Source organism: Silene latifolia, chromosome Y (genome assembly GCF_048544455.1).
Source record: "Silene latifolia isolate original U9 population chromosome Y, ASM4854445v1, whole genome shotgun sequence".
NCBI lineage: Eukaryota > Viridiplantae > Streptophyta > Magnoliopsida > Caryophyllales > Caryophyllaceae > Silene > Silene latifolia.
Window position 1 is genome coordinate 313,411,516 of NC_133538.1, and position 24,144 is coordinate 313,435,659.

Below are 24,144 nucleotides of genomic sequence, written 5' to 3' on the forward strand. Positions count from 1 at the left end.
ACCCAAAACAGGGGTCACTAGATCGAGTACAGCCTACTCGATCGAATAAGCGAAGGTCAGAATCACGTATAAGAAATTACCAGGGCTACTCAATCGAGTAAGGGTTACTCGATCGAGTAACAAGGGATGCACTCGATCGAGTGAGGGTCACTCGATCGAGTATCCTACGCATTTCTCAGCATTGTCCAATTTTCGTAAAACGGTCATATCTCGCTCGTTTCTTGGTCATTTTGGGCGTGTGACCTATCGTTAGAATTGTAAAAGAACAAGCTATCACCTCCAATTGGAATCACATCAAAATCATACATATATCTCAAGTTATAACATTTTAAATACAACCTCTCTATAATCGAACAACATAACTATTTGATCTTCTCTTTCAAACAACTTAAACATCAACCAAGTGAACAAAAGCGACTCGATACTTGTAAAACCACTATCCCTAACCACATGTTACTACCTACCAAAAGCCAAACAATAACATCTATCATGCTCATATAACATTCAACTTACCAATCATGTACTACCCGCATGCTTTAACTTTATAACTTTTCGTAAAACAAGACATACTCATACATTACAAATCTTATTTCCATGTTACTAATACAACAATATTACAAATCCACTTCGTCACCTAAACATATTCATAATCACGAAATTCATATTCTCATGCAATTGCCACCCATCTTTTCCAATCAATTCATCCATGTCAACCACATTCTTCATCAAACAAGTGCATATGATACAACAGTGGAGAAGTATATGAACTTATTATATAACTTTACGCAAACAAAATTATGCATAGTCATATCACATCCCCTTAATCACATGTTAATAGCATAATCATATTATAAATCATCCATCCTGCAACATCATTATTCATCACATATTATCATATATGTACTACTTCCCTTTTCTACCACATCATTCATCCTTCTCATATACTTTTCCAACAATTCCAAACAACATTTTAAACCAACTATCATACAACATGCTTATTCACAACACTTTATTATATATCCACTTCATCATTTTCCAACATTTCTATACAACACATCATCCAACATACGCAATGAAACATTAATAAACACATAGCGATCCCATGACACCCCAGAGTGACCGGTTTAAAGTTGTAGGGCGAGTTCGCGACTTTAGGACGTCTCCCAAGTCTTTGCATTAGCTCCTAACAACTCATACCCGGGTTCATTTTATTTTGACTCCCTCAGTTCATTGGGTTCATTAGTTACAGGTTCCAAAATCGTCTCTCTGATACCACTTTGTAACACCCCCATACTCCAAGTGCCTTACCAGGACCACTTAAAGCATGAGAATGCTACCATCTCGGTTACCCGAAGCAATGTATATCAAATAGACCATAAAAGAACGTATTTTAATAAATAAGTTTAAGTGATTACATAACAAAACCAACTGTAAAGTAAAGTACAATTGTTCTAAAACCAATTACAGCTGAAGTAACAAAAGTATAAAGACAACACAGCGGAAGACTACTATCAGACTCGTGGCAACTTTTGTTTATTTATCTGCTAGATAACTGCTCACCACCCCCGAATAGATCATCACAGTTTTTAAAACATTTAAACGGGGTCAGTACTGATTACACAAAACAAACAGCTGCAATAAAACAACATTACAAACCAAACCAATCCACCAACTCCGTCACATCATCACATGTAATACTACGGATTTTCATAAGCTAAGTACTCGACCGAGTAGAGCCTACTCGGTCGAGTAGTGTCAAAAGTGTGTTCTGTTTGGCTTCTGCCGAGGAATACTCGGCCGAGTATGATGAATACTCGACCGAGTAGAGGATACTCGGCCAAGTATACTCCATACTCGACCGAGTATCCGGTCTGACGAGTATTATTTCAGCGGTTAGGTTCGGGAGTAATTAGGGATTATATATTCGATAATCAGTTTCTAAAAACGTCATTTGCAAACCTAATCACTTTTACGATAACCTAATCACTCCCAAATCTCTCACTGTGTGTGTGTGTTCATCGTAGCTCTTGCATTCAATCTCTCGTTCCATCGTCGGTAAGTCCTTATCCCCATGTCATTGATGCTTTATTCTAAGGGTTGCTTTATGTATGAATTGGGGGAAAGGGAATTGTGAATTGTGCAATGTGTAATTGTGTTATGTGGTTATTGTATAGGCGAAGACTTCGTAGAGGAGCCATTCTAGTTGCCTGATTTCCGTATTGCTGTTGTTGCTAAGGTATGGTTTCCCTACTCAATTACTGTTAATTGATTTAAGATTGTGTTTGTTTTGTAATTGTTGTTATCTGCTGATCATCGGAGTATGGGTGTTGTGGTGACGGTGGTGATGTGGTTGTGTTGTGATGGTTGTGGTGTTGTGACAGCTGTGATGCTGTGGTGTGGTGATGATGGTGTTGATTGTGGTGGAGTCACTTGCGGGAGTGGCTCTACACCCTAGTTAGCCCTTTGTGGAACCCGTCACGGGAGGGGATGTGCACATTAAGGGACAGGGATTGTCGCTCGTTGATGAGCTGGACTTGGTGGGGATGGGCTGCGATCCCCCACCGGCGGAGTGGATTACCTGTTGCGATGGGTAATCCGGCAGGGCTACGCACTTCGGTGTGTAGTCAGTTACTGTGGAGGATGATCAGCCGGTTACATTGTTTGTTTGTCTTACATTGATTGAACGGTACTGACCCCGTTGTTATTGTTGTGGAATCTGCTGTGATCCATTCGGGGATGGTGAGCAGGCTTGACAGGTATTGCATTTGGTGAGCTTGGGCGGTCATGGGGGAGTCGTCTTCACCAGTTGTAGTCTCACAGTGACGAGTCTTAGTTATGGTTTGTAGTTGTCATCTATTGGATTCATTTTATTGGTTTTGGATTTGGATTTGAATAATTGTAAACATTTATACTTTACAGTACTTCTAATAAATGTGTTAGGACAGACGCTTTTGATATATACTAGCCTCGGGTAACCAAGATGGTAACACTCTTTCATGGTAGGGTGGTCCTGATAAGGCACCTTGGTATGAGGGGGTGTTACATCACACACCTAACTACACACTAAAGTGTGTAGTCCTGCCAGAATACTCATCGCAACAAGTATTCCACATCGCAAGAAAAGGACCGCAGCCGTTCCCACCTAAGCCCCGCTCATCTCATCCGAGCGATAAACTCATGTTCCTTAATGTGCACATTCCCTCTGTGGCGGGTTGGCGGGTTCCACAGAGGGCGAATCAAGGGCATGAAGCCACTCCCGCAAGTGACTCCACTCAGCCAAGGACGCACCCCGAGAACCACAGACAGTTATACAACAATCAACTTATACAATCACAATCACCAAATACCAATTCCTTTATAATAATCAATCACCAACAATAAAACAATCACCAACAATCAACAATGCCATGTAAACAATACTGAATAGGGAAACCCTTCCTGGAATAGCAACCACAAGACCGTCACAGCAGCTAAACAGAAATGTCCCTCTACGAATCCTCCTCCTATAACACATATTCATATAATTATCACCCAATCCACCCAATACACCCAAACCCCCCCAAATCTACCCAATTAGGGTTTTAACCAAACTCAACGAAATACTATTAAAATTCTACAACAAGCTTACCCTTGACACAACGATTACAACGGCGTAAAGAACACGACGATCCAACCACCTTAGCCTTTGGGGTTTGTTAATAACGTGACGAATGCGAACTACGTAACTCTTTTGTCTTCTCTTGAAAGGTTTTAAGAAGTAAAAATGATTAAGAATAATGACGGAAGCCTTTTATATTAATCTTGCGTTATTAGCAAAATTCGGCTAAAACAACCCGTAATACGCACTTACTCGATCGAGTAAGTCACTTACTCGATCGAGTGACCCTTACTCGATCGAGTGTCACACTTACTCGATCGAGTACACATCAGACAAAACATTGTTTTGTAAAACAACTTACTTACTCGACAGAGTAAACCCCACTCGATAGAGTACCCAAAGACACAGAAAACCGTAGTATTACATCAGGCTTAAGTACGATACTTCTATCATAAACAAGAATTTATTATACTTAAAATTGAGTCTTTATAAGTATATCCGACTTTCAAAAAAAAAAAATTTCTCATCTTCTAGGAAAATATTTTTATTTTTTTAGTTAAAACTAGATTCTTTATGGGTATTAAAAAAAAAAAAAAAACAACATAGAATTGGTGTAAAACCTAATTTCCGCAAATTCCCAAACCCTCATCCATACTTCCCCAGTCATCTTCATTGCACTTGGATTGGATTACTCTAATCTTCAGGTTTTAATCTCTTTAATCCTCTCTTTTCTTTTTCGTTTCGGTTTCGGTTCGATTTCGATTAAACACTCTCTTAAATTCCTGCAACATCAAGCCTCGTAAATCCCTAATTCATGTCTTTTTTGATCAACTAGTGCTCTTGATTGTATGTTTAATGAGTTTCAATGTTTGATAAGCTGATTTTTTTTTGAAATTACTGTTGATTGTAATAATTGCTTTATTTTCAATCGTACTGACATAGTGGAGCAGTAAAGATGTAGGATTAGTTTAAGGTGATTTGTCGTTGGAATGATTGTTGATTGTTGCGCCTTTTTTCGAAGAGAAAAATCGTAACTTGAGTGTATTTCTGTGTAATTGCTCTGAAAGTCTGAATGCTGATTGATGTTCTTGAGTTTAATTAGAAATCCGATTCCTTTAGATCGAGTGGATGAGATATTCGGTTGGTTTGAGATTGATAATGTATAATCCTACTATTTAGACCGATATCAATGTTGATTCGCCTGCACAATCACCTGGTTTTATCTTTCGCTTGTGGGAAAGACCCTAGCTTTCGTTTTTTTCCTGTTGATGTTCTATGTAAGTATAATATGAGAGTATGTATTTGATTCTGTCTATATTGTGTGGAATTTGAAGCTGGTAACAAGACCCAAGGGATTATGCTCTTGTGGTGCATAAACTGGTCTTTTGAGCGGGCAGTTACAAGTTTGTGGAGAGCAAACTTCTGTGTATCGCGGGCATGTTTGAAGCTTGTATTGTGTCTTTGACTCTTTGGTGAGCAGTATTAAGGCTTCTTAACCGGTTACCCTTTTAGATGGAGGGATTTGGTGGGGGACACAGGGGGCAATTTTCTCTTTGTTTAGCTAGTTGGGTTGAGGGAAATGGGGGATCCATATTTCTTTCTCCAAGCTGAATCAACGAAGGACAGATTTGTAAGTAAAACATCCATGCTCTCCCCCCCCTGCCCACCCTCCATCGCCCTCTCCTCCATCCCTCATAATTTTCTATCAAGCAAAGTCTTGATGTAGGTGTGTTTGGTTAGAAATATAAACTTCTATTGTGTCTCGGTGACTCTTTGTAGTAGCAACAAGAGCAAATGGAAGCGACATTCTGTTCAGTGTTTGTTAATAATATACTTTCCTCAGCATATAACTCTAATAATTCACTAATTTTCAGCATTAGAAGCCGTTGATCTATTTGAAATCCAGGAACAATGGGGATCATAGAAAGGATCAAGGAAATTGAAGCCGAAATGGCTCGGACACAGAAAAATAAAGCCACAGGTGTGTATTTCATGATGGGGATCTTGCAGGATTGATGCTGCTCGCTCTTTTTTATTGGGTTGTCTTTATTTTGGACTGAGTTGCAACTTCTTGTTATAATACATGGAAGTAAAACAGAAATACAATATGTTTGACATCCTTTGTCATCTTGCCTTAGTCTAGTATTGCTAGTACCTTTTCTTCTTCTCTGCCTTATAAAGCGCTCTTCAGTTTTTTTTTTTTTTTTTTAAATACTGTTCTTAGAGTTCAGGCTGTAATAGTCACTATAAGGTTTATTTAGTTGGGTTATGTCTGTCTGTGATACACATATTTTATTTGTTCTTTTTACTTCCTTATGCTTAAGGTTCTTATAATATTCCTTGCAGAATATCATTTGGGTCAACTCAAAGCAAAGATAGCAAAGCTGAGAACCCAACTGTTAGAGCCTCCTAAAGTATGTTCTTATCAATGTTGTCTTTCTCTATAACAACATACTCTCCCTTTTCAATGCCTCACGTCCTTTGATCCGGGGATTTTTTCATCCTTGTTTCTAATTGCTCGTTGAACTTTCGATTAGGGATCCAGTGGAGGAGGAGATGGTTTTGAAGTTACAAAGTTTGGACATGGGCGTGTCGCACTTATTGGTTTTCCGAGGTATCTATCTGGAAGAATATATTCGATTAAAATGATGTCACTTAAAATTGTGATTAGTGATTCCTAGATTCTTTTGTTGTATTCACATGTGGTGAAGACTTAGATGAAGGAAACTATTACACATGTTCCTGACATTCTCTTTCTTTCTGCAGTGTGGGAAAATCTACACTCCTAACCACGTTGACTGGAACCCATTCTGAAGCCGCCTCTTATGAATTTACAACACTTACATGCATTCCTGGGATTATTCACTACAACGACACCAAAATTCAGCTGCTTGATTTGCCTGGAATTATTGAGGGTGCTTCTGAAGGGAAGGGACGTGGAAGGCAGGTGAATGAAACAGCTCTAGTGCTACTACATGTATCTTTTAGTGTATAGATGGTAACTTGATCCCATTAACCGGGAACTCAACGATCACCGAAATCACTATGAGATACATGATATTGTTTTACTAAAAACTGCATGGCTGGTTCTTGTCAATATTACCCCTTTTGGTAACTTTTAGATATTTGACAATTTTTCTTATTTTAGGTTATTGCTGTGGCCAAATCATCTGATCTTGTACTTATGGTTCTTGATGCTTCAAAAGTAAGTTACTGATACTGTGGATGCTTGTTTAAGTATTTGGTCTATCAATTTGAGCGAATTTTTCAGAAACATAAAAGTGAGCTCCTTTAGTGCGCCTTGTACCTGATAGAGTGATTTTAGGCAGTGCCTTTACCACTCACTATGTCAATGTATGAGATTCTTCCGCCCCCATAAAATGAGGCTTTTGTATTTTTGGTATTTTGTTCACTAGTCGTCAGTTGATGGTTTTTGATACAATTGTTTATTTATCTATTCTGTCGTGTTTGCTTTAGAGTGAGGGACATCGACAGATATTGACAAGGGAACTGGAAGCTGTGGGACTGCGTCTCAACAAGAAGCCCCCTAACGTAATACTCTCTTTTTTCATATTTTGCTAAGTGAATTCCAAGTCAATTTACTCAGCCATGTTTGGATACTACTGCCAATACATAAAGATTTTCCCTGGCATTTTCTGTATGATTCATCTAGGTTTTTTGTAAGAGTGAGTCATAAAGAAGAATATTTCATCATTTTCTTTGGGCTACACAGCACTGGGTTCTTTTCTAGTGCATGCTGATATATTAGTTCTTGCTTCAGTCAATTGGTTCTCGCACATGTAGCTGTTGGTGCTTCGTGCTGTTTACATATGAGACCGAGATGTATTCATCACTCGTTCCAATGAAAATATGTTATTGTTTTTTTTTAATTGACCTCAACTTGATACGAGGAAGTATGTGTTCAACTAAATTCTTGCTCGTCGTGCTAACTTGTGGTTCATTGTCAGATTTACTTCAAAAAGAAAAAGACTGGGGGTATTTCATTTAACAGCACAATGCCTTTGACCCATGTTGATGAGAAGCTTTGCTACCAGATTCTCCACGAATATAAGATCCATAATGCAGAGGTATTATCTTAAACTCTACCGTGACCTCTTGAATAAAAACCAACTCCTTTGCTATAGATTTATGATTAAGCTTTGTTTCTTTTCTGATGTAAAATTTAGTGAAAGGAAATATCTTCTCACTAGCCTTCCTTCATGGTATATATATATCTCTTTCTGCGGTATATTTCTTGTAAGGACCCTTGTATAGGTTCCGTCGGAGACGTGAAGCTATTGCTCTAATAAGAAACTTATCATTGGTGCATTTGTTCCTTAACAATACCCTAAGGTCAGCTAGGACTATTGGCGTTTCAAGAACTTCTATCGAATTCGGCTCTTCTACAAAAGCCAGGTTTCTAAATAGATCGTGTTTCCTTAGGGACTGCTCGGGATGAAGGTAATTGTTATGTGAGTTATAGACCCTCTAAACAAGAAAATGGAGAATAGTGGTGGCAGAGGGTGAAATTGATGAAGGGAGGAAAATAGTTACCCCATAAAGAGTGGTCATACTAACCCATCTCCCTCCGTGCTAATGGGGTAATGCATTACCCCAACATAGATAGACCACCCATCACCCCCACTTTTCACCATCCACTACCACCACTTGTTCCTCTTTCTGTTTGTTATAAGCTTTATTCCCTCATAACATTAACCGGCATCCCAAGCAAACCCTTACCTTTAGAAGGGCCAAAGGGCGTCATGCTCTATGGGAGGGTGGGGGGAGAACTCGTCGGCGTGGATTCTCGTAGAGGCAAGCCACCTATGCAACTGGTAAGAGGCTGTTATAACTTGCTACTACTGCCTTTTAACATGGAATATAAGCAACGTGCCAACAGTGATTCTTATATTGATGTTCAAGAATTAGTCAAGGAGCGTAAGCACATTCATTACTTTTCAACCTTATAGAACATCGAAATTTTCTTACCTTAATCATGTTATTTCTAGAGCCCTCAGATGTGCGCAGTGATTTGTGCGTGTGTTGATATCGAATTTTCTAGCCTTATAGAACATCAAAATTTTCTTACCTATTCAGTTAATGTTTGTTTCTTGCTTCTTGCTCCAGGTGTTGTTCCGTGAGGATGCATCAGTTGATGATCTCATTGATGTGATTGAAGGGAACCGTAAATATATAAAATGTGTATATGTATACAACAAGATAGATGTTGTTGGTATCGATGATGTTGACAGGCTAGCCAGACAGCCAAATTCTATCGTCATTAGTGCCAATATGAGGGTACCATTCTGAAAAGCTTCTTCAATTCAAGTATCAAACATAGTAATTTGAATTTGCCCTAGAGGCCTAGAGTCCATATATTGTTACAGTTGATTGGTTATTTGGTTGTGCATAGACCTGTCAAACGGGTCAAACGGGCGGGTTACGGGTTCGGTTATTTCGGGTTTGGGTAAAATACGAGTTCGGTTATTTGGTCGTGCATAGACTTGTGCACTTTGTGACAACATTATGTTTTGATTGACACTGACGTTCAATTCCTTTTTTTTTTGTGAACAGCTGAATTTGGATAGACTACTGGCAAAGATGTGGGAGGAGATGGGACTAGTTAGAGTTTATACAAAGCCTCAAGGCCAGCAACCAGATTTCTCTGAACCTGTGGTTCTTTCAATGGTATGTCTTATCACAAATCTTCTGAGGCGGTCTTAGATCTGACCAACCTAACCCCTTAATCCTATAACTAAATGAGTACATTAGGGTCTGAGTTGTTTCACGCTCTCACGTGAGACTATCTCATACAAGACTCACTCAATCTCACATTCGGAGTTTAGGGTTCACACTTTATAGCTTATGCTGCCATTTTCCATGTGTGGGCTGTTGATCTATCTTGTAACATTACTGTTGGTCACACAGCCGACATTTTTCTAATTTATTTGATACTTCTTTCTTATTCGCCTCTAGGATCGGGGTGGCTGCACGGTCGAGGACTTCTGTAACCATATACACAGAACGCTGGTGAAAGATCTGAAGTATGCACTGGTTTGGGGCATTAGTGCGAGACATTATCCTCAGCACTGTGGACTCTCTCATCCCCTTGGGGATGAGGATGTTGTCCAAATTGTTAAAAAGAAGGTTAGTGTGCTTTCTTCATTTCAGTCAAAAGTTTTAGCATATATTAAATGCGATTTGGCTGCAAATCCAGGATGCAAATTTGTTGCACACTGCCTTTCTAAAATTTATATTTCTGGATATTTCTGCCCTAAAATGAAGTGTCATTTTCTGCAGTAGCATTTTTTCTGTTGCAAGTAAAAAAACTCACCTATGGAACCCAGCATTGCTTATTGATTACTCTGTAGTTGTGTAATTAAATCGTAATTTATGTTTCCCAGGAGATAGATGAAGGGGGGAGAGGGCGATTCAAGTCGCACTCAGATGCCCCGGCAAGAATTTCTGACAGACAAAAGAAGGCCCCTCTCAAAAATTAAGATGAGTTCGTTATTCCTCATTTATTCTCGAGGAAAACCTGAGGTTGCCAACGTTGAATCGAAAATCTTTCAGGAGGTATTCACTCATTGGAGCGGCTCATTACTCATTTTTGTTCTCAGATTACCAGCTCCACTAGTCATTTGTTGTAATTTTACGCACTCAATGTCAGCTGTAATGACTACGGAACGACACCGTTGTATGAGTGTTAACTCAAACTAAATTATTGGGAAACCGTCCTTTTGAAGATTTTGTATGAACTTTAACGCATTTTGCCCTTTTGACATAGCAAATACTGTTGAATACAGAAGTGCCGCATACAAATTCACTCTGATGTTTAGGTGTATCATGTAGACATGGCTCAAGATTCACTCGATACATGTCGTATCCCTGAAAAGCATCGGTATAAGAATCCGTGAACATAAGATTCAGTCGATAATGAGTGTAAAAATCATCAGAGATGGCCGAGATGTTTCTGGTGCCATATTATCTCACCGCAATGAGTTTTTTCATTTGACCATTCTTTTTGTTGCGCTTTTCTTTGTTTTTACTTATAGGCTTATAGCATGTGTTTTTCACACCAAAAAAAAAACTTCTAACATGTTTTTTTCGTCGCCTTTTTTTTTTTTTTTTCATCGCATTACATTTTTTTAGGATAACGTGGTTTAGGTGAGTTCCTTTCGGATACGCTATTATCTTGCAATAGGATTTACTATATATGGACAAATAAGTTGCTTTCTTTTTATGATCTCTTTATGTATCCAATATTCCAATGTATTGAATTGAGGGGGTATATAAGATTTACAAATGAAGTAAAAAAATTAGAATAATGTGACTTATTTTTTATTTGTCTTATATAACTTTTTTTAAAAGAAACCTAAAATATAAAATTTATTCTCATATTCAATTTGCTTTAATAATTAAAAAAACACATTTTAAAACTCTCATAAAAAAAGGAATGATGCAATGTGGTTAATTGTCTTGCCTTTTTATTATATTTATAGATGAGTAAATTAAATCTAACAATAAATTGAAAATATGTGGATAATAATATTGTCATGTCACATTAAATTTGTCACGTTACATTTATTTGGATGTCCATGTCATACTAAATTTGTCACGTCACATTTATAAGATGTTTTAGGTAGCCTTTTAATTATATTGTAATAGATAGATGATGGTTTTTAACCTTTTTTTGGGTACAAAAATTTCTATGTAAACTTGAACCTCCTTTACGGGGATCCTAGAAACACTACTCACATATGTCTTATCAAATCGGTTAAATATGATCATTTTTAATTACAGAATAATATTTTAATTTCGAGGTGGATCATGATTCACCTAAATACGAGATTTCTAATCAAATCGGATTTCAGAAAACTCTATCATATACCCTATCTAATAATCTAACCTAAGCCTAGTACCAACTAGAGCTGTCAAATTCTGACCTGGCCCGTAAACCTGACCCGATCCGCCTATTTTTTCAGGGCCAAAATCGGAAAATTTCGACCTAACGACCCATTTGACCCGAACCCAAAATAACCCGTTATTTTAGGGTCGAGACCTCAACCCGAACGGGTCTACCCGTTGGGTCAAAGGTAAATCAAGAATTTTATTAAAATATTAATATTTATATATTATATTTGAAAAAATAGTTAAAAAAATTAATTTTTTATTACTTTAAAATACAAACATGATTAAAAAGTCAATTTTATATAACTTTTATACTCCCTCCTAACACATATGTTTGCTCCATTTCAGTAAAATACTCCTCATATATATTAGAGAAATGGGGCAAACACTTTTATGCGGAATGAGTAATATTTAATAATAAAATAATTATTAAACAAGTTTTGTTTTAATAATTATGTCAATGACTCAATATAGTTAATGTAAACATTGAATATGATTAAATATTGATTTTAAATATGTTTTACCTTATGAAAAAAAATTGATCAAAAAATCGTTAAAAAAAGGTGTTAGAAATTATTTTTGCCCCGTATTTCGATTTTAACCCGACCCGTATTTCGATTTTGAAGGCGACCTCCACGATCTGATCGTGGAAGGGGGGTTCTCTTAATCTTTATCATCTCATTCAAAACTACTTTAGGGCTTCTTTGTTTTTACTGCGTTTTTCCACGGTTATGGGTGAACAAAGCAGCCACAGGCAGGAGAAGGAGAGATGGCCAGGAGAGGATGATGATCCCTTCGTCTGGGAGGCCGAAGGAAATACGAAAGAAGCGGACAAAGCAGGATGGCTACTAGTAGGCAAAATCTGGACATCGAAGGCCATAAATGCCAAAGCCGCCATTGAATCCATGGCAAAACTTTGGAACACGAAGGACAGCGTGATAGGTAATTTGGTTGATGTTAAGAATAAAATTTTCGTTTTCAAATTCAAGCATGAAAAGGATAAGTTGAAAGTTATCGAAGGACAGCCTTGGCACTTCGATAAGTTTGTATGGTGTTTCAATGACCCTTGTGTGGAGGGTAAACTTTCTGACACGCCGCTTTTTCATGTACCAATATGGGCGAGGGTGTATGATTTACCAATACAAGGCAGATCGAATGAAGCAAATATGCGTCGGCTAGGGTCACAGTTAGGTAGATTTATAAGTGTTGATGAATCACCGTTCCCGGAAATGGAGAGGGCAGTTAGGATACGTATTGTGCATGATGTGAGGAAGGCTTTGAAAGCAACAGTGGGCATTCGAATGCCTTCGGGAAATCTGGTGGAATTTGGGGTTAAGTATGAACGACTACCAACATTTTGCTATGGGTGCGGGATCCTAGGGCATGGGGAGAAGGATTGCGAAGAGGGTCCGTACGAGGAGGGGGAGCTAAAATATGATGAGACACTCCGAGCATCGCCGTGGAAGGTCATCAAAACTGTGACTGAAGGACACCTGAAAGGGTCGAGATCGTTAAGTAGGGAGTTTGATGAAGAGCATAGGCGTAAAGAAGAGGAAGCGGTAGCGGGGATGATTGATAAACTACAAGCAATATCAATCAAGTTTAGGGGGAAAAAGGGCGAGGAGGCAAGGCAGCAGGGTGGGATGGTGGATGGCCAGATGAGCAGAGGGGAGGGAAGGGGTGAGGACATTACCGCACGAAGGGGTATTGGGAGGGAGGAAGGTGTGGGACGTATAGAATCAGGAGGAGCAGCACAAGGGGTTCATGGAATTGGAGGGATTAAGCATGGGATGTCGAAGGAAGTGTTAACAAGGGAAAGAGAGGCTGAGATGGTGGTGGATAGTGTGGGGCGAGGAGGAGAAAAGGAACCAGCTAAGTGGAAGAAGCTGGAGAGGGTGTCAAAAGAAGGGACAATACAGGAGATAGGGATTCAAGGGAAGGACAAAAAGAGAAGACAAAATGACATGGAGACTGGTGAGGCTCAGAAAAAAATCAAACTATCTATGGGTGTATTGCCACCTGAGGCGGAGGTTGAGGGTGCTCAACCCCGCCGGGCCCAATGAGTCTCTTATGTTACAACTGTCGGGGGCTAGGCAACGACCCGGCAGTTGTTAGGTTGAGGGGGTTGCTACGGAGGGAGGATGTGGATGTTGTTGTTCTGATGGAAACAAAACTGAGTGCTATTGAGATGCAAAGTGTTATTACGAGAATAGGGGGTTTTCATGGTGTGGCTGCTGATTCAATAGGCCGTTCGGCCGGGGTAGCTATTCTATGGAAGGAGGGGATTGAGGTGAATGTTATCTCAACCACAGCTCACCATATCGATGTGTCTATAAGCGGTCTGTTTGGAGTTGATGAGTGGAGATTGACCGGGTTCTATGGGTGGTCAAGACATGAAGATAAATGGCGTTCATGGCAACTGTTGAGAGAGCTTAAAGTGATGTCGGAACTTCCTTGGATGGTGATAGGTGATTTTAACGAAATTTTGTTCGAACATGAGAAATTGGGAGGTGCTATTAGGGAGCAAGCGGATATGGACAGTTTTAGGGAGGCAATGGACGAATGCGGACTGATGGACATAGGCTATGTGGGAAAGCCTTATACGTGGTGGAACAAAAGAGGAGATCCAGAGGCGGTTTATGAAAGACTTGACCGTGCCCTTGCCTCGACATCCTTTGTTGAAACCTGCCCTACTATCATGCTACAACACTTGGATTTTGATAAGTCTGATCATACCCCTATCAAACTTGCCCTATATAAACCACCAAGAAACACAAAGGCCAAAAAGTTTCGTTTTGAGGACATGTGGTCGAAAGATGAAGAATGTGCAGGGGTGATTCAGGAAGCGTGGATGGGGGAACCGTATGGTGGGGGTAGGATGGAGGCCCTTGCCAAACTGAACCAATGCAAATTGAAGCTTATGGAGTGGAGCAAAAACAGATTTGGAAACCTACGGAAGCAGATTGAGGAGACACGGAAGCGATTAATTTTTCTAGACAATTGTGCACCCTCAATTGATGTGGTGGAGGAAAGGAAAACGGTGTGCTTGAAATTGGATGATCTTCTAATGGCTGAGGAAGGATACTGGAGGCAGCGCTCCCGGGTTAATTACCTCGAAGAGGGGGATAGGAATACTGCGTTTTTTCATCTACGGGCTTCGAATAGAAAGAGACGGAATAGAATCGACCGATTGAAAAACGAAGAGGATAATTGGGTCACTGATGAGGAAGGGCTCGGGAATTTGGCGACGGAATATTTTAGTGATCTTTTCTCATCATCGAACCCAACGAGAATGGACGAAGTGGTACAATGTCTCACACCGAATGTGACAGGCGAGATGAACGCAGACTTCACAAGACCGTTCAGGAGGGATGAAGTTTTTCAGGCTCTTAGTCAGATGAAGCCATCTAAGGCCCCAGGTCCGGATGGGTTCAATGCTAATTTTTTCCAAACATATTGGCACATTATTGGTGGTGAAGTAGCTGATCTGGTAATCAAATGTCTTGAAGGAGAGGAGGATATAGCTAGCATAAACAATACTTTTATTGTTTTAATCCCAAAAGTGAAGCAGGTTTGTCATATGAAGGATTTCCGACCCATATCGCTTTGCAATGTGCTATATAAGTTGGCTGCCAAGGTAATCGTCAACAGGCTAAAACCTTATCTGGATGTTTTGGTGGACAGCGAACAAAGCGCTTTTGTCCCGGGAAGACTAATAACGGATAATGCTATTATAGCATTTGAAGCTTTCCATTATATAAAATCATACCATCAAGGGAAGCAGGGATATATGGCATTCAAACTTGATATGAGCAAAGCCTACGACCGAGTTGAGTGGCCATTCTTAGAACGGATTATGGTTAGAATGGGATTCGCGGCCAAGTGGATTGACATGGTAATGAGATGCGTTAGGACAGTAAGATCGGCTGTGCTTATAAACGGCTCACCAACGGCAGCTTTTTATCCTCGACGGGGACTGAGACAAGGCGACCCGCTATCGCCTTACTTATTTATCCTATGTGCGAATGTTTTTTCTCGGTTAATTTCAAAGGAGGTAGAGAGGAGAAGCCTTGATGGAATTCGAATTTGCAGACAGGCGCCGGTGTTGACCCATCTCTTCTTTGCAGAGGATACTCTTGTCTTAAGCCGTGCAAATAAGAAGAATGCAGAAACCATCAGATCGATTATTGATGTTTATCAAGAAGCGTCAGGGCAAAGACTTAATATGCAAAAATCTGAGATCTTTTACAGCCCTAATACCCCGGAAGAAGCGAGAAATGAAGTGCAAGAAGTGTTGGATGCTAATGTGGTCCAAGTACCATCAAAATACCTCGATATTCCTGCCACTATAGGAAAGAATAGAACTCGGGCGTTTACTCCACTGAAAGAACGAATATGGAAAAAGCTTAAAGGATGGAAAGAGAAATTGCTCTCATTTGCGGGTAGAGAGGTCCTCATTAAGGCGGTGGCCCAATCGATCCCTACCTACCAAATGGGTCTTTTTAAATTTCCATTGAAGCTCTGCTCGGAAATTGAAGGAAGCTTGGCGAGATTTTGGTGGGGGCATGGAGAGGAGAAACATCGAATACATTGGGTGGCCTGGGACAAAATGTGTAAGTCTAAGCGGGACGGGGGGCTGGGGTATAGGCACTTCGAATCCTTTAATGTTGCTATGCTTGCAAAACAAGTGTGGAGGCTTCATGACAACCCCAACTCACTGGTTGCTCGGCTATTAGCTGCACGGTATCATCCTAATGGCGACATCACCACTGCTGTGTTGGGACATCACCCATCGTTCATCTGGAGGAGTTTGATGGAGGCTATGTGGGTGATTAAGGAGGGAAGTAGATGGTTAATTGGTGACGGAAATAAGGTCAGATTCTGGACGGATCCTTGGATGAATAGGGGACACCCTCTCAGACTAATCTCACCAGCTCGAGGTGAAGTGGGAAGCAAAGTGGCGGAGTGGATGATGGAAGGACCGAGGAGGTGGAATGTAGACAAATTGCAGCAAAACCTCCTTGACTTTGAGGTGCACGACGTCGTTAAAATACCTCTGTGTGACGGAGATGTGGAGGACAAACTGATATGGCATTATGAGAAGTCGGGTAAGTACACAGTCAAGACGGGTTACCACTTTATCCTGGGAGAAAGAACAAATGGAAGGAAGGGGAGATGCGAGTGAGGGATCGAAATTATGGGGCAATTTATGGAGGCTACATGTCCCACCAAAAGTGAAGAGTTTCATATGGCGGGCGATCGAGGAGCTTTGCCTTGTGCCATGAATATTCACCGGAGGGTTGATGACGCGGACCCAACCTCGCTTTCGATGCCGGGGACAGTTGGAGAGTGAGTCACATGCGCTTGTTTGGTGCCCATATGCTCGGTCGGTGTGGGGAAAAGCTGGAGTTGAAGTGAATGAGACACGGGATCGAATACTATTGTTACTGGACCTAATTGAGATGATAATTACCAACAACAGGGATGGAACAAAGCAAGTTAATCATCCTGCGTCAGGGCAATTTGGAACCAACGAAATAAAGTGTTCCATGGAGGAGAAGTGTGGGATCCGGGACGTGTGGTTGAAGCGGCCTGGGGGTACTGGCAGGCGTGGAATGGAGCACAGGGAGAGGAGAGGAGGAAACAGGGAAGGACGGATGAGAGTATGGAGAGATGGAAGCCACATAGGGAGGGTTTCTTTAAGTTAAATGTTGATGCTGCGGTTTTGGGTGCGATGGGTTGTGGTTTGGGAGTGGTTATTCGAGACCACGAAGGCCATGTTGAGAGAGCAGGAGTTCAGCAAACACGAGAGAGATGGGAGGCGGAGATTGCTGAAGCAAAAGCAATGGAGTATGGGTTAAGAATGGCTTTACAGATGGGTATTGTGAGAATCATCGCGGAATCGGACTGCAAAACTCGGTGAACATGCTTTGAAATCGGAAACATGCCGTCAAGTTACTTGGGTAATATTGGAAGATCGATTCAGAATTTAGCTTCTCATTTTAACGTTATTGAATTTAGTTTTGTACGTAGAGACGGAAATAGAGTAGCCCATTGTATAGCTCATTTACTTCCCTTACTTTACACTACTAGAGTATGGGTAAGTATGGTGCCGGAATCTCTGGCTGAACTCGTTGCTTCCGAGTCAAACTCGGATATCTTTCTTGAATAAATAAAGCTGGCATTTTCCCCTCAAAAAAAAAAAGTATATACTCCTCTAATAGGGAGGCCCTAAAACCACGGGCCAAATCTTTAATGCCACGACCTTTACCTTTATCAGCCTCCCTAATACTAAAGTGTGATGGTCTTAGGCTCACACTTTCACTATCATCGCTATACCCGATTACTCACTATCATCATCGTTATCATCGCTATCCAGTTCCAGATCTGCTAATCGCTCGCCATTTCCTTCAACGATTGCATTCTGGTAATTTTCTTGAATCATTTGGTGAGCTTCTAGTTTTCTAGTATTTATTTCTTCTTCTCTTTCTCCCTTTTCTGGAAAAAAATGTCTTCCCCTTTTTCTAAATTAGGGTTTCGATTTCGACCTCATTTGCAATTTAATTGCCGTTATTTCTGCAATTCTGCTCATTTTAAGGCTACTCCTATTGATGATTCTCGAATCTTTCTGGATTATGTTAGAGAACAATGTCAATTAGGTTTTACTAATCTCTATTTTCCCCTTAATATATTTCACCAAATGATGTCTCTGGTGCGGCGACCTTCGATTATCCATTTTAGCAGGCTATTTGCCGCCATGCTCAAAATCAAACGAATATATCCTCACACAACCGTCATTTCTCTCAATTCGCATCTCGAGTTATCCGGTACCCGACCCGATTTGTATTCCATTAGCATCCTCGCTAATTGTTACTGCCACTTAGGCCGTGTTGATTTTGGGTATTCTCTCCTTGCCAAGTCCCTTAAGCTTGGTTATCCCTTTGAGTCTAATTTAGTTTTATTCACCACCTTAATCAAAGGCCTTGTGCACAATAACCAATTTCCACAAGCTGTTGAGTTGTTTGACGTAGTTGTCGTTAAGCTAGGCATTCAGCCAGATATAGTTACCTATGATACCATTGTGAAAGGTCTTTGCGGGATTGGAGACAATGCCGGCGCTCTCCACTTGCTCCGCCAACTGAATTCTAGCCCCTCGGGTTGTAAGCCTCGCCTCATCATGTACAACACTATTATCCATAGTCTCGGCAAAGATAAACTCTTTACTGAGGCTAAGGAAATGTTGCGTGAGATGATTGAGAACAACATTGCACCCGATGTTTATACTTATAACATGTTGATTCACATGCAATGTAAAAACAATATGATTGATGAAGCACAAGCCCTTATACAGATAATGACTAAACAAGGTGTGGCTCCTAATGTATTTACTTATAATACTTTATTGCATGGCTACTGCTTGTGTGGCCAAATGGACAAGGCAAGAGAGGTATTTGATTTAATGATTCAAACCCACTGCCAACCTAACGTTGTGACTTACGGTACTCTGATCAATGGATATGTTAAACTTAAAAGCATTGACAAGGCCTTCAACGTGTTGCAAGAAATGTTTGAGCGAGGGATTGCCCCTGATGCAGCGGTTTATTGCACTCTTATAGATGGGTTGTGTAAATCTGGTAGGATCCCAATGGCACGTCAGCTCTTCAATGACATGCAAATCTATGAAATAAAGCCATATGTTTGCACTTATGGTTCCTTATTAGACGGGCTATGTAAAAATGCACAGCTTGATGAAACAAAGGCATTGCTCAAGGAGATGGAGTGTAATGGAATTGCTCCTGATATTGTCATCTACACTATCCTAATTGACAGTTTATGTGAGGTTGGTCAGGTTAAAGATGCTGAAATCCTTGTCTCTGATCTCCTATCAAGGGGTATGGTACCCGGTCATACAACTTATACGACAATGATTAAGGGGTATTGCAAAGAAGGTCGTATGAATACAGCTATGAAGCTTCTAAACAAAATGAAGCAAATTGGATGCTCTCCTGATGTCGTGACTTATACCACACTCATAGATGGATTGTGGCACGTCAGCTCTTCAATGAGATGCAAATATATGGAATTAAGCCAGGTGTTTGCACTTATGGTTCCTTATTAGACGGGTTATGCAAAAATGCACAGCTTGATGAAGCGAAGGCATTGCTCAAGGAGATGGAGTCTAATGGAGTTGCGCCTAATATTGTCATCTTCACTATCCTAATTCGCGGTTTATATGAGGTCAATCGGGTTAAAGATGCTGAAAACCTTGTCTCTGTTCTCCTATCAAGGGGTATGGTACCCGATCATATAACTTATAGTACAATGATTAAGGGGTATTGCAAAAGAGGTCTTATGAATACAGCTATTGAGCTCCTTAACCAAATGAAGCAAGTGGGATGCCCTCCCGATGATGTCACCTATAATACAATTATACGAGGATTCATATTCAACGGCGATTTGCGAAATGCATTATGTTTCCGTGATATAATGGTTAACGAGGGATTTGATGCTAATGCTAACACTCTTTCTTTGTTACGTAACCATTTATCGCATGATAAACCAGAGAGTTTTTCGACTGTATGGAAGTGATTTTTTTGGTGGGTTGGGGATTTTTTTTGGTTGTATGGAAGTGATTTGTATGGATGGGGGGCGTTTTTCGGTGGGGTGGTGGTGATTTCGGCAAGTGTGGGACCTTTTCCGACGAAGTTATGGTGGTTTCAGGGGTAAATGCATTTTCTCAGTGGGCGGGGAGCTTTTTCCGGTTGTATGATAGTGATTTGTTTGTATGGGGGCGTTTTCCGGCGGGGTGGTGGTGATTTCGTGTAAGGCCTTTTCCGATGGGGTTATGGTGGTTTCAGAGGGTATATGCATTTTCCGGCGTGTGTGTGGTGGTTAAAGATGCCAATAACCTAGTTTCTGATCTTCTGTCCAAGGGTTTGGTGCCAGATCTTAAAACATACAATATCATGATCAAAGGCCTCTGTAAACAAAAAAGGTCTTATGACTGATGCTATAGAGCTCCTAAACAAAAGGAGGCATAATGGATGCTCTCCCGATAGTGTCACTGACAATACCATTATCCGAGGATTCATTGTCAATGAGGATTTGCAAACTGCATTATGTTACTGTGATATAATGGTTAAGAGGGCTTTGAAGCTGATAATTACACTCTTTTGTTGTTCCTTAACAATTATCGCATGATAACCCACAGTTTTTCCAGAAGTTTCGAAATGATGACTTGATGATCATTTCTGCTTGTAATTCGGTTTTTGGATATTTGAAAACTGTCCTTTCTGTAACTCTTCAAAGTACTGTGAATGTGTGCTTCATTGCATCATGCATACCTTTTTAGGTCCTATGATAAAATTCCTTCTGCTCTCTTAATACGTTTCACTGATGTTTTGCGCTGGTCTTCTTGTAAATATGGCTAGGCATGAGTGTGTGACTGATACCTTGTGTCCCCCTGTGTTAGATACTTTTATTTTATTTATTTAAATGAAGTTCGACGAGATTGTTTTTACTTCTTTACTAGCTGAAGGTGCTTGTCACTGCCGTGTCAGTGACTGTATGCTGTGATTTGGCTTATAACTATTTCGATCGTTTTTTTTTTCTTTTTTCTTTTTTATATTACGTACTACACTACTACTTGTCCAACTGGTCTTCAAATCATTCTTGAGTTCAGTTGGGAGTCAGAGTAGGGCTGTGTTTCTAACCTCTGACAGGGCTGTGTCCCGGGTTACGGGAATTCAATCATTTGGGGCTTTTCATTGGAGAGGGGAGCCACAACTCTAACCTTACTCTTCGACCACCGGACAAAGTTTACTGGCGCTCTAGTTGCGAATCTTGGTGGAAGGTAATATGGATGAAATAAAAAGGTTTGTACAGCTAGCTTTGACATATGTGGGGAAGAAAGTGGAGGAAGCGGTCTACTATGATCAGTGTTAATGCTGAGGTATATCAAATAGAAGATCAAGAAAGTAAAAGAAGAGGGAGCAGGTCTAAATACATTAGACCGTAAGATCAACCTCTAAGGCACATTGTTCCGCAAAAGTCAACAGGTAATTAAGTAATCCTCTTTCCCTGCTAGTAAATTATGTATTTCATTTTAGTTCGTCCAACTAGTAGTTTATCACTACTTTTCTGTCCTTTTGGTTATACTGGGTGCAAAATTTATCGTATCGGAGTTGGAAGGGGAGCACCATTATCTTATTTTGACAGCTTGTAACTTGGAGAAAACCGGGTTTCTGATTTGGGTTTCCAATTTGGCGACTTACTAATTTGATTATTTGATTATTCTGTACTAGTCCTACTGGCCTTTGATGTCGTTCTTGAGTCGTTGAGTTCAGTTAGGAGTTAAGACTTAAGAGTGATGCTTTGTTCCTAACTTTTACGCAAGGCTGCATTATTTTGTCTTCTACAATGGGCTGAGTTGAAATGCCGTAAGTTTGTACTCGCGGAGGGGTTGCGTAGATCCTCAGAGGCTTTTCATCGGAGAAGGGAACCATAACACTTACCTCACTCTTGAGCCACTAAACAAAGGTAATTAGCTTTCTTTTTTCTAAAGTTGTTGGGGAGTTGTGTCTCGTGGGACTCGAAACCGCTTCACAAAAAAAAAGTTTTTTTTTTTTTTTTTTTGTTGTGGTCGACTAGAGTTCGGTATCTTTATATCATGCATAAATTTTTAGGTAAGACCAAGACATGCTTTGCATATTTGACAAAGAAACACATTTGTCTTTAGTTTCTAAACACAGAAATATTTTTTCTGTAAAAGAAAGAAAAAAAAACTTGCAATATTGATGACATAAGTATAAATCTCGTGATTTAAGAGTATTGATTAAGGGTGGTAAAATAAGTACCTAAACTTTGCTTCTTTTTTCCCCGGTTAAGGGTCTAAACTATCTAACTTTACCGTTAAATCAAATTACAACAACCCATAATGCTTTTGAAACACACAAAGAGATAATCCAGTTATATTGTTCATCCAAAACACAATCCAACAAAAACAAACCCATGTCCATGTGCTTTCTCTTTTGGTTTCTTCCAGCCACTCAAAAAATGCTACAGATCTTTACCACTCAAATTCTGGAAAACAAACCCATAGTTTGTAAGTTAGACGCAACCATTAACATAGAAATCGAAAAATCATTGTAGAAAAAAACAATCTGAAGTTAGTACAAGATTTATATTTTTTATGTCACAAGATTCAAGCAAGTGGTTAAATTCTGCCAGCAACCAATTATACAACTAGCTGTAAGTTATTTGAAATCAAAATTAATTATATTAGGCATTTTATTAACCCTAACATAAAAAGAGATAAATCACCAAGCTAGAACAAAAATTAACCACTTACTTGAATCTTGTTCTTGATCTTGTTCAGTAATCAAGGATGAATTTTGTAGTGATGTTCTATCAATATTACGGCTTAATTGAAGGTATTCTTGGGTTATCTAGTGCTTTAATGGAGAGAGCATGATTTTCTATTATTTTTCTCTCTTTCGGATTTGGTGTGAGGTCTGATTTTTGGGGTTCTGTCAGTACCCCTGCCATTTGTATGTATGATATATATTGATATGGGTTTGTTTGATCAGTTTAGTTGACGGTGTTAAGTTTAGTCCCTTAATGGTGAAGTTTGATAGTTTAGACCCTTTAACAAAAGTAAAATTTAGGTACTCACCATTAACTCTATTGTTTTGCTTTGGAATTTTCTTTTGAGTAGTTTTCTGAACACTGGAGAATGAATTCCTCTCGCATAGCTGCGATTTTCTTATGAAACTGAAAAGTTAGACTGTATACAAAAATTATGTATATTTTTTCTTTTGCTGCATCAGTGTTGATGTTATTGAAGAGGTTTGGCTATAATATGGTGCATGTAGTGAAAATAATGAACACCTTGGTTGTACATTCAAGCTTATGAGAAGAGAAGCTAAAACGTTTCTTTTAAACTCAGGGGTCTGATTGAAATAGCGACTTGTACTAAAATTGAACTGCCTGATGCCGGAGAGCCAAGTCGTTGATATTAGTAACGGTGACATTTCTGCCGGCACTTGATTACTTTCAGTGAAGGATGTCGTCAAGTTATTGGACCTTTACCTTTGCGATTTCAAAAGCAGCTCCAGAGCCTCCAATCTGTTAATAAATACCGACATTTACCATCTGGATTGGTGGGTCACCAAAGGTGGCTGTCGTAATTGACAATTTGTGTCACATCTATTCTTATGAAGAGACATTCAACATTGCATCAAAGGTCATGGTTAGTGAAAATTTCCAAATGCTATTTAATTTGTTTGAAAATAGAACCCAAGTGAATTTTGTATTTCACTCACAAGTATAACAAAAAAGTTTCTTGTGTTCATAGGTATTACCGTGAGATTTGTATCTTTCAAATTCCTGATTGTGATGGCACATACAAGAGTATCCTTAACTACTAAAATGTGTGAACTTCACATTTTGGTTCTCTTATGAACAGTACACACTCTTATGAATAGTAAGGAATAGTGATTTTGTTGCATCTGAGCCACTCATTCCCTTTGTTCCTCCCATCTAAGCCACACATATCACATTTAATCCTACGGTGTTCTCTTCTTCACTCATTTTCCCTGTCTCTCTTCGAAATCGCTTCACCAGTTCATACATCA

The 24,144-nt window shown here is 39.8% G+C and overlaps 2 protein-coding genes across 4 annotated transcripts; both read left to right on the forward strand.

Annotated features, from left to right (window-relative positions):
* The first annotated feature begins 4,171 nt into the window (after nucleotides 1-4,171).
* Nucleotides 4,172-10,359, forward strand: LOC141633625 (developmentally-regulated G-protein 2). Of its 3 annotated transcripts, none has more exons than XM_074446060.1 (12): nucleotides 4,172-4,302; nucleotides 5,473-5,579; nucleotides 5,945-6,012; nucleotides 6,136-6,212; nucleotides 6,365-6,545; nucleotides 6,747-6,803; nucleotides 7,076-7,150; nucleotides 7,567-7,686; nucleotides 8,726-8,896; nucleotides 9,173-9,286; nucleotides 9,575-9,745; nucleotides 10,003-10,359. In XM_074446060.1, exons 2-12 carry the CDS (start codon nucleotides 5,510-5,512, stop codon nucleotides 10,096-10,098), a joined length of 1,200 nt encoding a protein of 399 aa, XP_074302161.1. In that variant the 5' UTR covers nucleotides 4,172-4,302; nucleotides 5,473-5,509; the 3' UTR covers nucleotides 10,099-10,359. The 3 variants fall into 3 exon arrangements, with proteins under 3 accessions (XP_074302161.1, XP_074302163.1, XP_074302162.1); XM_074446062.1 differs by having other exon boundaries at nucleotides 4,211-4,302; nucleotides 5,505-5,579; XM_074446061.1 differs by having other exon boundaries at nucleotides 4,301-4,397.
* A 7,401-nt stretch (nucleotides 10,360-17,760) lies between these two features.
* Nucleotides 17,761-19,741, forward strand: LOC141633628 (uncharacterized). Its single transcript, XM_074446063.1, has 2 exons — nucleotides 17,761-17,936; nucleotides 18,598-19,741. The coding sequence occupies exons 1-2, from the start codon at nucleotides 17,765-17,767 to the stop codon at nucleotides 19,626-19,628; spliced, it is 1,203 nt and encodes a 400-aa protein (XP_074302164.1). The 5' UTR covers nucleotides 17,761-17,764; the 3' UTR covers nucleotides 19,629-19,741.
* Nucleotides 19,742-24,144: the final 4,403 nt, after the last annotated feature.